The 13,636-nt window shown below is 36.3% G+C and overlaps 1 protein-coding gene across 1 annotated transcript in view; it reads right to left on the bottom strand.

Annotated features, from left to right (window-relative positions):
• Nucleotides 1-208: 208 nt before the first annotated feature.
• SH3BGRL (SH3 domain binding glutamate rich protein like) overlaps nt 209-13,636 on the bottom strand; it is an 82,678-nt gene continuing 69,250 nt past the window's right edge. The window contains exon 4 of the mRNA XM_007187542.2: nt 209-1,523. Within this exon, the coding sequence (XP_007187604.1) occupies nt 1,491-1,523 (33 nt within the window). The 3' untranslated portion in view covers nt 209-1,490. The remainder of the gene's footprint in view (nt 1,524-13,636) is intronic.

Raw genomic sequence — 13,636 nt, 5'->3', positions numbered from 1 at the left:
TTTTTGTACGCAAAACAATGGAGTAGTTGTTTGACTCTAGTGTGTATTGCAAAATTCAGAGTCCTAAATAGGAAATTTAGAAAGTTTATTCAAATGGTTTTCTTTCTATTATTTTCTCTTTTCTCCTTCCCCACCATCTAAAAAATATATTACCCATCTAAAATTATTATTACACTATTTAGAAACTCCACGAACACAAACACAAAAATTATGTTTCTGACAGTACTGAGTTTATTTTAAAGCATTGCATCATGTTTGAATCTCAGTAAACAAAGCCATGTCTTCATTGTATGTTGATTTTGGCAAAGAGCACAGACTTGCATACATCAAATGATATAATAAAGTAATTTAAAGTAAAAGGTGCTTTCTTTTAGTAATGTGGAACTAAAGTACAATAGTAATGTGGAACTAAAGTACAATATATGTGTCTTCTGGGTGATTTAGGCCATAATGTTTCTTGTCTTCTTAGAAGTTTTCAAAATTAACATTTTTTAAATTGATCCTTTTATCTGATACTTATGCTATTCACTGGAATAGAGGCATAGAAAAGATTTTCTCTGCTTAGATTAATGTACTCATACAATATATATCTAAGCTGAAACAGAAAGGTCAAATATCTGAGAGATAGTGGCATTCGTGATCACAAGTTGTTTTAAAAGGAGAAAAATGAGTTCTAACCTATTTTAAAATATTTAATTAAAAGTCTGAGCTCTTTGCAAAAGGATGCCATTTTTAACTTATTTGCCATCCCACTTCCATAACATACATATGCATATTTCACTGGGGCAAGCAACTTAGTAACATGATTGCATCATAGCTGTGTAGTTAAGCAAGAAATTTGTCAACTGAATACATCTTTATTTTGGTGGGAGGTCATCTGTTCTGATCACTGAAACATGCAATGCAAGGCTACATTTAGAAGCCTAGAAAACCTGTGGTTCAGTACATAGAAGTTTTAACTACAAAAGAATGGAAATGTTATAATTACCATCAGAAATTACAATGTCTGACATATCATAAACATTATCTGCAACTAGTTTTTAATCACAATAATTTCACATCAAAAAGGTACATATTTTTGTTCACTAAAATTGAGGCAATTTGGGAACAAGAGACAGATTCTTTCTTTCTCGCTCATCTTTTAAAGTTACTCAATGTAGAGCTACAGATATACTTAAGCTGCAATAATAATATCAAAAAAGGGAACAGGTGTTTGCTTTTTAAAATCACTGAAGTACATAAAATGCCTTAGCAGACAACAATACTATTCCATGACACCTACTTAAAATTTTAAGTTCATCTCCCATTCTCCTCATCATAATGTTCACATTTTAATTATGTATTCATTTTGATTGTTTGCATGTGAAAACAACAACTATCTATTATTTTAACATTAAGCTTATTTCTTTTGAAGCCAAGATAATTTTGCTATTTTATAAAAAGCAGTGGAGACTCCTTTGTCAGGATGCTTAAGGCAGAATGTTTAAGGTTCATGCTTGCTGCTTTGCCTGAGCTTCTGCTTCCTGAAATGAAAAACAAACAAAACAGATTTAAATATCACAAAGCAGGCATCCATGTGTATTTTGGTTAGACTATATTACCTCAAATTGCTAAGAATATTCAAAATCAGAAAAATAGCCCCCAGAAAAGACTGCTTAAAAATTCTTAATAGAAAAATTAAAAAATAGAAACTTCTGCCTAGAAATAGATGTCATAGAGGACTGTCTATAATTCCATAAAAGCAAGTGATTTACAATTATAGTTGACATTTTATTTAAAAGTAGCTAAGTTCCGTTTTGAATGATTTTTCACAAAAATTGAGTATTCAAAAACATTGTCGGAGGATTAACCAAGATGGCGGAGTAGAAGGACGTGCTCTCACTCCCTCTTGCGAGAGCACCAGAATCACAACTGGCTGCTGGACAATCATTGACAGGAAGACCCTGGACTTCACCAAGGAGGATACCCCACGTCCAAGGACAGAGGAGAAGCCACAGTGAGACGGTAGGAGGGGCGCAATCAGAGTAAAATCAAATCCCATAACTGCTGGGTGGGTGACTCACAGACTGGAGAACACTTATACCACAGAAGTCCACCCACTGGAGTGAAGGTTTTGAGCCCCACGTCAGGCTTCCCAACCTGGGGGTTCGGCAACGGGAGGAGGAATTCCTAGAGAATCACACTTTGAAGTCTAGTGGGAATTGATTGCAGGACTGTGACAGGACTGGGGGAAACAGAGACCCCACTCTTGGAGGGCACACACAAAGTAATGTGTGCATCGGGACCCAGGGGAAGGAGCAGTGACCCTGGGGGAGACTGAACCAGACGTACCTGCTGGTGTTGGGGGGTGTCCTGCAGAGGCAAGTGGTGGCTCTGTTTCACCGTGGGGATAAGGACACTGGCAGCAGAGGTCCTGGGAAGTTCTCCTTGGCGTGAGCCCTCCCAGAGTCTGCCATTAACCCCACCAAAGAGCACAGGTAGGCTCCAGTGTCAGGTTGCCTCAGGCAAAACAACGCAACAGGGAGGGAACCCAGCCCCACCCATCAACAGTCCAGTGGATTAAGGTTTTACTGAGCTGTGACCGCCACAGCAACAGTCAGCTCTACCCACCACCAGAGCCTCCCATCAAGCCTCTTAGATAGCCTCAACCACCAGAGGGCAGACAACAGAAGCAAGAAAAACTACAATCCTGCAGCCTGTGGACCAAAAACCACAGTTACAGAAAGACAGAGAAGATGAAAAGGCAGAGGGCTGTGTACCAGATGAAGGAACAAGAAAAAACCCCAGAAAAACAACTAAATGAAGTGGAGATAGGCAACCTTCCAGAAAAAGAATTCAGAATAATGATAATGAAGATGATCCAGGACCTCGGAATAAGAATGGAGGCAAAGATTGAGAAGATGCAAGAAATGATTAACAAAGACCTAGAAGAATTAAAGAACAAACAAACAGAGATGACCAATACAATAACTGAACTGAAAACTACACTAGAAGGAATCAATAGCAGAATAACTGAGGCAGAAGAACGGATAAGTGACCTGGAAGACAGAATGGTGGAATTCACTGCTGCGGAAGAGACTAAAGAAAAAAGAATGAAAAGAAATGAAGACAGCCTAAGAGACCTCTGGGACAACATTAAACGCAACAACATTCGCATTATAGGGGTCCCAGAAGGAGAAGAGAGAGAGAAAGGACCAGAGAAAATATTTGAAGAGATTATAGTCGAAAACTTCCCTAACATGGGAAAGGAAATAGCCACCCAAGTCCAGGAAGCACAGAGAGTCCCATACAGAATAAACCCAAGGAGAAACACGCCGAGACACATAGTAATCAAAGTGGCAAAAATTAAAGACAAAGAAAAATTACTGAAAGCAGCAAGGGAAAAACGACAAATAACATACAAGGGAACTCCCATAAGGTTAACAGCTGATTTCTCAGCAGAAACACTGCAAGCCAGAAGGGAGTGGCATGATATACTTAAAGTGATGAAAGGGAAGAACCTACAACCAAGATTACTCTACCCAGCAAGGATCTCATTTAGATTTGATGGAGAAATCAAAACCTTTACAGACAAGCAAAAGCTAAGAGAATTCAGCACCACCAAACCAGCGCTACAACAAATGCTAAAGGAACTTCTCTAAGTGGGAAACACAAGAGAAGAAAAGGACCTACAAAAACAAACCCAAAACAATTAAGAAAATGGTCATAGGAACATACATATCGATAATTACCTTAAACGTGAATGGATTAAATGCCCCAACCAAAAGACATAGACTGGCTGAATGGATACAAAAACAAGACCCATATATATGCTGTCTACAAGAGACCCACTTCAGACCTAGGGACACATACAGACTGAAAGTGAGGGGATGGAAAAAGATATTCCATGCAAATGGAAATCAAAAGAAAGCTGGAGTAGCTATACTCATATCAGATAAAATAGACTTTAAAATAAAGAATGTTACAAGAGACAAGGAAGGACACTACATAATGATCCAGGGATCAATCCAAGAAGAAGATATAACAATTATAAATATATATGCACCCAACATAGGAGCACCTCAATACATAAGGCAACTGCTAACAGCTATAAAAGAGGAAATCGACAGTAACACAATAATAGTGGGGGACTTTAACACCTCACTTACACCAATGGACAGATCATCCAAAATGAAAATAAATAAGGAAACAGAAGCTTTAAATGACACAATAGACCAGATAGATTTAATTGATATATATAGGACATTCCATCCAAAAACAGCAGATTACACGTTCTTCTCAAGTGCGCACGGAACATTCTCCAGGATAGATCACATCTTGGGTCACAAATCAAGCCTCAGTAAATTTAAGAAAATTGAAATCATATCAAGCATCTTTTCTGACCACAACGCTATGAGATTAGAAATGAATTACAGGGAAAAAAACGTAAAAAAGACAAACACATGGAGGCTAAACAATACGTTACTAAATAACCAAGAGATCACTGAAGAAATCAAACAGGAAATAAAAAAATACCTAGAGACAAATGACAATGAAAACACGACGACCCAAAACCTATGGGATGCAGCAAAAGCGGTTCTAAGAGGGAAGTTTATAGCTATACAAGCCTACCTAAAGAAACAAGAAAAATCTCAAGTAAACAATCTAACCTTACACCTAAAGAAACTAGAGAAAGAAGAACAAACAAAACCCAAAGTTAGCAGAAGGAAAGAAATCATAAAGATCAGAGCAGAAATAAATGAAATAGAAACAAAGAAAACAATAGCAAAGATCAATAAAACTAAAAGTTGGTTCTTTGAGAAGATAAACAAAATTGATAAGCCATTAGCCAGACTCATCAAGAAAAAGAGGGAGAGGACTCAAATCAATAAAATCAGAAATGAAAAAGGAGAAGTTACAACAGACACCGCAGAAATACAAAACATCCTAAGAGACTACTACAAGCAACTTTATGCCAATAAAATGGACAACCTGGAAGAAATGGACAAATTCTTAGAAAGGTATAACCTTCCAAGACTGAATCAGGAAGAAACAGAAAATATCAACAGACCAATCACAAGTAATGAAATTGAAACTGTGATTAAAAATCTTCCAACAAACAAAAGTCCAGGACCAGATGGCTTCACAGGTGAATTCTATCAAACATTTAGAGAAGAGCTAACACCCATACTTCTCAAACTCTTCCAAAAAATTGCAGAGGAAGGAACTCTCCCAAACTCATTCTATGAGGCCACCATCACCCTGATACCAAAACCAGACAAAGACACTACAAAAAAAGAAAATTACAGACCAATATCACTGATGAATATAGATGCAAAAATCCTCAACAAAATACTAGCAAACAGAATCCAACAACACATTAAAAGGATCATACACCACGATCAAGTGGGATTTATCCCAGGGATGCAAGGATTCTTCAATATACGCAAATCAATCAATGTGATACACCATATTAACAAATTGAAGAATAAAAACCATATGATCATCTCAATAGATGCAGAAAAAGCTTTTGACAAAATTCAACACCCATTTCTGATAAAAACTCTCCAGAAAGTGGGCATAGAGGGAACCTACCTCAACATAATAAAGGCCATATATGACAAACCCACAGCAAACATCATTCTCAATGGTGAAAAACTGAAAGCATTTCCTCTAAGATCAGGAACGAGACAAGGATGTCCACTCTCACCACTATTATTCAACATAGCTCTGGAAGTCCTAGCCACGGCAATCAGAGAAGAAAAAGAAATAAAAGGAATACAAATTGGAAAAGAAGAAGTAAAACTGTCACTGTTTGCGGATGACATGATACTATACATAGAGAATCCTAAAACTGCCACCAGAAAACTGCTAGAGCTAATTAATGAATATGGTAAAGTTGCAGGTTACAAAATGAATGCACAGAAATCTCTTGCATTCCTATACACTAATGATGCAAAATCTGAAAGAGAAATTATGGAAACAGTCCCATTTACCATTGCAACAAAAAGAATAAAATACCTAGGAATAAACCTACCTAGGGAGACAAAAGACCTGTATGCAGAAAACTATAAGACACTGATGAAAGAAATTAAAGATGATACCAACAGATGGAGAGATATACCATGTTCTTGGATTGGAAGAATCAACATGGTGAAAATGAGTATACTACCCAAAGCAATCTACAGATTCAATGCAATCCCTATCAAATTACCAATGGCATTTTTTACGGAGCTAGAACAAATCATCTTAAAATTTGTATGGAGACACAAAAGACCCCGAATAGCCAAAGCAGTCTTGAGGCAAAAAAATGGAGCTGGAGGAATCAGACTCCCTGACTTCAGACTATACTACAAAGCTACAGTAATCAAGACAATATGGTACTGGCACAAAAACAGAAACGTAGATCAATGGAATAAGATAGAAAGCCCAGAGATTAACCCACGCACCTATGGTCAACTAATCTATGACAAAGGAGGCAAAGATATACAATGGAGAAAAGACAGTCTCTTCAATAAGTGGTGCTGGGAAAACTGGACAGCTACATGTAAAAGAATGAAATTAGAATACTCCCTAACACCATACACAAAAATAAACTCAAAATGGATTAGAGACCTAAATATAAGACTGGACACTATAAAACTCTTAGAGGAAAACATAGGAAGAACACTCTTTGACATAAATCACAGCAAGATCTTTTTTGATCCACCTCCTAGAGTAATGGAAATAAAAACAAAAATAAACAAATGGGACCTAATGAAACTTCAAAGTTTTTGCACAGCAAAGGAAACCATAAACAAGACGAAAAGACAACCCTCAGAATGGGAGAAAATATTTGCAAATGAATCAACGGACAAAGGATTAATCTCCAAAATATATAAACAGCTCATTCAGCTCAATATCAAAGAAACAAACACCCCAATCCAAAAATGGGCAGAAGACCTAAATAGACATTTCTCCAAAGAAGACATACAGACGGCCACGAAGCACATGAAAAGATGCTCAACATCACTAATTATTAGAGAAATGCAAATCAAAACTACAATGAGGTATCACCTCACTCCTGTTAGAATGGGCATCATCAGAAAATCTACAAACAACAAATGCTGGAGAGGGTGTGGAGAAAAGGGAACCCTCTTGCACTGTTGGTGGGAATGTAAATTGATACAGCCACTATGGAGAACAATATGGAGGTTCCTTAAAAAACTAAAAATAGAATTACCATATGACCCAGCAATCCCACTACTGGGCATATACCCAGAGAAAACCGTAATTCAAAAAGACACATGCACCCCAATGTTCATTGCAGCACTATTTACAATAGCCAGGTCATGGAAGCAACCTAAATGCCCATCAACAGACGAATGGATAAAGAAGTTGTGGTACATATATACAATGGAATATTACTCAGCCATAAAAAGGAACGAAATTGAGTCATTTGTTGAGACGTGGATGGATCTAGAGACTGTCATACAGAGTGAAGTAAGTCAGAAAGAGAATAACAAATATCGTATATTAATGCATGTATGTGGAACCTAGAAAAATGGTACAGATGAGCCAGTTTGCAGGGCAGAAGTTGAGACACAGATGTAGAGAATGGACATATGGACACCAAGGGGGGAAAACTGCGGTGAGGTGGGGATGGTGGTGTGCTGAATTGGGCGATTGGGATTGACATGTATACACTGATGTGTATAAAACTGATGCCTAATAAGAACCTGCAGTATAAAAAAACAAACAAAACAACTAATACTAAACTTTCATTGGGTTATTTGTATGGAAATATGTTAATATAAATGTTTCAGACATTACATGAAATTTCTAAAAATCTTATATTTGTATTTGTATGGAAATATGTATGGAAATATGTTAATATAAATGTTTCAGATATTACATGAAATTTCTAAAAATCTTATATTTGTATTTGTATGGAAATATGTATGGAAATATGTTAATATAAATGTTTCAGACATTACATGAAATTTCTAAAAATCTTATATTTGTATTTGTATGGAAATATGTATGGAAATATGTTAATATAAATGTTTCAGACATTACATGAAATTTCTAAAAATCTTATATTTGTATTTGTATGGAAATATGTATGGAAATATGTTAATATAAATGTTTCAGACATTACATGAAATTTCTAAAAATCTTATATTTGTATTTGTATGGAAATATGTATGGAAATATGTTAATATAAATGTTTCAGACATTACATGAAATTTCTAAAAATCTTATATTTGTATTTGTATGGAAATATGTTAATATAAATGTTTCAGACATTACAGGAAACTTCTAAAAATCTTATATGTTCTGGTATAATGTTATAAGTAATAATCCTAGTTATTACTTTAAAATGTATATCTCAGAAATAACTAATTTTCTTGTCAACTGCATTATTATGAACTTTCATCAAATCTTTAACCGTGGTCATTTTTAAGTCTTTTGTCATTTACAGACAGTTCTGGGTGTACTCTGATGATTTTGCAAATATGTTCCTATAAAAGGGTTTCATCTTCAAGAAATTCATGGAAAAGACTCTGACAAGTACAGGTTTCTGGTAACTGACTGTACTGCTGAACTGAATGAATAAGCATTTTCAGAACTCTAATGAAAAACTGATGAACTCATAAAAGTGCTAACAAAAGATCAAGATGAAAAAAAAAATTAATTACATGGGACTGAGTGAACTGATGAGGATGAGTATAATTTTTGTGACTTTCTGTCTGAATTATAAAAAAAAAAAATCCCACAAGGACTCAGAGGCAAAGAATATACAAATCAATTTTCACTGCAAAGTAAAGGAGCTGTTACAGTGGAGGATTACTGGACTGAATGTCAATATTATGACATAGTATGAGTGTGTTTCATGTTTGGTAATTGCAATCATTGTTGCTTTTGTTGTGGTCATCCATGTACAATGCTTGGTGTCAGTCTATTTATCTCTTGTAAAAATAAAATACAGTGTGTGTGAAAAAAAAAAAAAAAACATTGTCACCTACAGTTTACAGTCACGTGAGTTTTGTTTAAGGATTAAGCTACTTAGAAAATGTGTTATTTGCTAAAATATTGTTGCTTTTAAATTTCATGGCAGTAGGCTCGAAGAGGTAAGGTTGCCTTTCTATTCCTATGGATGGTGAGTACTTCTAGCATAGGAACTCTGACCTATAGTTGTGCTCTGGAAATAAGGATGGGTGGCAAGAGTGACTCTGGTGAAAGAAACCTCAGACTTGAGCTGTAGAAATCATGTATGCTAGACAATGTCACTCTAACATCTGTCACTAATTGAGTACTTGACAGTCTCAGGAGGAGTGACAGCAGCTGCATATTCCAAAACGAGCCTCTGATGCTAACCCCAGAAGAAGGGGAAAAAACAAACAAAAAAAAAAGATGCTATATTTTTACCAAAAAAAAGAGAGGTAGAAATGATAGAAAGAAGGAAACCAGAGGACAGTGTAATTCATTCTTAATACATCCTTAACAAAACATATGTAATACACTACTGACTCACCTTCCAAAACTCCTAGTCAAAAAACAAAAACAAACGTCCCTAAGCTCTTTTGAAATTTCTAACATGGTGTTTGGCTGTCTTAATGAATATATCTTAGACCCACATTATGTATTTTGTTTCATTTTATAGAACAAGCTTCCAAAAATTTCCTCACACAACACAATGAATTTTATACTAAAACCCCTCAATGGGGCGTCCCTGGTGGCTCAGTGGTTAAGAATCCGCCTGCTAATGCAGGGGACATGGGTCCGAGTCCTGGTCCAGGAAGATCCCACATGCCGCAGAGCAACTAAGCCCATGCACAACTACTGAGCCTGTGCTCTGGAGCCCGCGAGCCACAACTACTGAGCCCACGTGCCACATCTACTGAAGCCCGCATGCTTAGAGCCCGTGCTCTGCAATCAGAGAAGCCACCTTAGTGAGAAGCCCGTGCACCAAAACAAAGACCCAACGCAGCCAAAAATAAATAAATAAATTAATTAATTAATATAAAAAATAAAAATAAATAAAACCCCTCAGTGGCATAGTATATATAGGTGGGGAAGCAGTGGTATAATAATGTGAATATGTGCTAATGTGAAGTCCTTCTTCTTATGAGCACGTAATGCCTCTGAGTAACTAGTATTTTGGAGACAGCTTAGTTCCCTAAAGTCACACTTATCGATCTTTGCTGTAATTTGTCATAAATTCCTTAGCTCTCACTTATCCTTTTTAATGGAAGAAATTACTAGCACAAAAATCCAAAACAAAAGGCAATTCAAACTTCTTTGTAATTTGTCTTTAAGAATACATCATGGGCTTCCCTGGTGGCGCAGTGGTTGAGAATCTGCCTGCTAATGCAGGGGACACGGGTTCGAGCCCTGGTCTGGGAAGATCCCACATGCCACGGAGCAGCTGGGCCCGTGAGCCACAATTGCTGAGCCTGCGCGTCTGGAGCCTGTGCCCCGCAACAGGAGGGACCGCGATGGAGAGAGGCCCGCGCACTGCGATGAAGAGTGGTCCCCACACCGCAATGAAGAGTGGTCCCCGCTTGCCGCAACTGGAGAAAGCCCTCGCACGAACCGAAGACCCAACACAGCAAAAATAAATAAATAAATAAAGGATAGTCTTCTAATTAAAAAAAAAAAAAAAAAAGAATACATCATATTTAAATTATTTACTTTTCTAATTATGTTTTATTCATCAAATATGTAAATTGTGCTACAAGCTTTATTATTATCTAAAAGTAAGTAGCCAGTATTTATAGTATCATGAGCTATTTAATCAACCAGAGAGCTTTAGAAACAGGCATATGATATGTTCTCGCCCTCTACTCCCACTATATACATCATTCTATAAATGCATTGGTTTTGAGTTAGATAATCCCGGGTTCAAATTCCATATCTGCTACTCAATTATTATGTAGCCTTGGACAAATTACTTAAATTATCTAAGCATCAGTTTCCTCCTCTGTAAAATGGGATTGAGGACACCTAGCTCATAAGGATGGAGTAAAGATAAAATGAGATGAATGTGAACTGTGTAGCTCAATGCTTAGTCCATTGCAGGTATCCAGACTTCTTTCCTGCCGTTTTCCTTTCCACTTTCTGCCTAGTCACTAAGACCAACACCACAGCTAAGTGTTATTAACATACAGTTTCTCTTGGAGATGCAATAAAATGGGATGGGCTTAGTGGAAATAGGAATGCTTCAAATCTCACAGCAGAAACAGATTTTCATGGCCCCTCCCTAGAGCTAGGTGGTTTAACCAAAGCCAATGAGAACACTTCTTTAACCAGCATGTTCTATACCCTCACCTACTAGTGAACACGGCTTTTCCAGAGGAGTGGTATTCCTCACAACATGAACATCATTGGATTTTTATTTTTTAGTAAAAATATATCAGTTATTTTATTCCATATCAAAACTATCAACTATACTGCAATGTAAGAAATGCTAGTGCTATGAAATTATCTTCTGTATTAATAGAAGAGTAAAGAGCAAATATTTATATACCATGTTTAACTGCATCTAATATACAAAAGAATTAAAAAAATGATTTGTCTTACAGAGGATTCCTTGCCTTATGGAAATGTTTGCCATTGGGTACTTTTAAATATCAAGCTTTACAGTGCACTGGCTTTCAATAATTTTTAAATGTAAAGAGAATGTATTCTAATTATTTGGAAAATAAAGAAATGGAGAAAAAAGGAAAACATTCATATTATTAGCTATGGTTCCTTTCAGTCTCTTTTTGTCCTGTACATAGATTTTAAATGTAATTATCAATAGAATGTTAATTACACAGTAAAAACAATTCTGTAGCTCATTATAATGTATCTTTTCACAAACTCTCATTTTTTAATGAGAGCATGAGTTCACTCAGTGGATAAATCATTTTTGTTGACCCTATTTTTAGACATTTAACTTGTTTTCAAATTTTTTAAGATTATAAATAGCATTTTGATTTATTTTTTTATCCATAAAGACTTTTCCATGTATAGAATTATTTCATTAGGCCTTAATACCCAGTAAAATTACTGGATGAAGAACTATAAACATTTTTGAGGTCCCTGATATATATTTGCTATTTTGGTTTTCAAACAGTAGTACCAATTTATATCATCACCAGTAATATATGAGAGAATATGTTTTAATGCACACTTCTCAGCACTGAGCCTTATCACTTTGTTTTATCTTTGTTAACTTCACAGATGAATATTGTATCTCATTTTATCACATTTCTTCTTATTATGAATGCACTTTTCCAATGTGGGTTAATTAGTTGTATTTCTTATTGCGTATACTTTCTTTTCAGCCAGTTCTTTCTGGAAGACTTATTGTCCTGTTAAATTAAAGGGGGAAACTCTGAAAGCTGAGCTGAAGGATAGAAAAATCATCCTTCTGATATCAAATTTATCACTTTTCGTCTTGGGAAAAACCTATTAAATACTAACATTCAAAATATCCCTATTACCAGTCCACCCTTCAACTCCACTGTCAGTTCCAGACTTTTTTTCTTTATCCCGATCTATCAGCTCCCTCTAGTTAAATCCTTGATAACATCTGCTGTTCTTTTACTCTATTCCTACTTCTAGGGTTAAACAAGGATGAAAAAAAAAAAAAACACTGTAAACAAGCTGACTGGCTCCACTGTGGGCTCATCAACTCTAACATCAACTGGGACTTTCATCTTGCTCAGCCATCCTTCCATTCATGATCTTCGCCTACTCTTTAGCTTATTTTCAGCAAATGGATCTTTTCAATTCTCAAATTTCCCATCACTCCTAGCAGATGATCATTCTTCCTACCTCATACTAAAGATAAGACATTTTCAAATGTGAACTTCCCTAACCTCCCCACACATTAAAATTTCTATTTTTATCCTTCTCTCTTCATTCTATCCAGTCTCAGAAGAAAACTGCATGCCCTCTCTTTTCCAAGACTAACTCCTCCCTTGGATCACTCACTTTTCTGTTTCCTCCATGACTTTTGCTTCATTTCCCTATCACCCAGGTTAGAAGCCTCAGAGATAGCTTCAATCCTTCCCAGTTCTTTGCATACATAAACATCTCATAATTTGCCAAATCCTATCACAAGTGATTTTTCTGTGTCTCCTAAATCCATCTTTTCCTTTCTGTAACTGCAGTCCCACTTTAGGCCTTCTCCATTGCTTTTCTGGACACTTAAGGTACCCTCTAATGTGTCAGCCCATCTCTAATATCTCATTTCTCCAATGTTTCACAATCCACACATCTGCCAAATTTATTTTCTTGAGACATAGATCAAATCACATCTTAAAATACAAAGATAATCACATCATTGTCTTCCCTCATTCCCTACCATGGCTTCTAGATGCCTAGAGAATAAAGCCAAAAGTATCTAGCACAGTATTCATAATCTGGCCCCATCCTACCTAGCCAATCTTACCTCCTAATGCATCTCCCTTATTTAATATGTCCTATAGTAGATTCATGCTGCATTACACTCTGCTCCCTGAACATACCTTTGGGTGCAGGTACATCCCAATGCAGTGGTTCCTATTGCAGCCACTGTGAAAGACGCCTAGTGTTACTTCAGTGTTTTAGAATCCCTAACAGTTCAAATGCCAATTCCTCTGTGGAACCTTCCCCAAACTCCTTAGTAGTAATTTATGATTAT

This window comes from Balaenoptera acutorostrata, chromosome X (genome assembly GCF_949987535.1).
Source record: "Balaenoptera acutorostrata chromosome X, mBalAcu1.1, whole genome shotgun sequence".
NCBI lineage: Eukaryota > Metazoa > Chordata > Mammalia > Artiodactyla > Balaenopteridae > Balaenoptera > Balaenoptera acutorostrata.
Note: the sequence above shows the minus strand (reverse complement) of the source record. Positions and strands in the feature narration are given on the sequence as shown.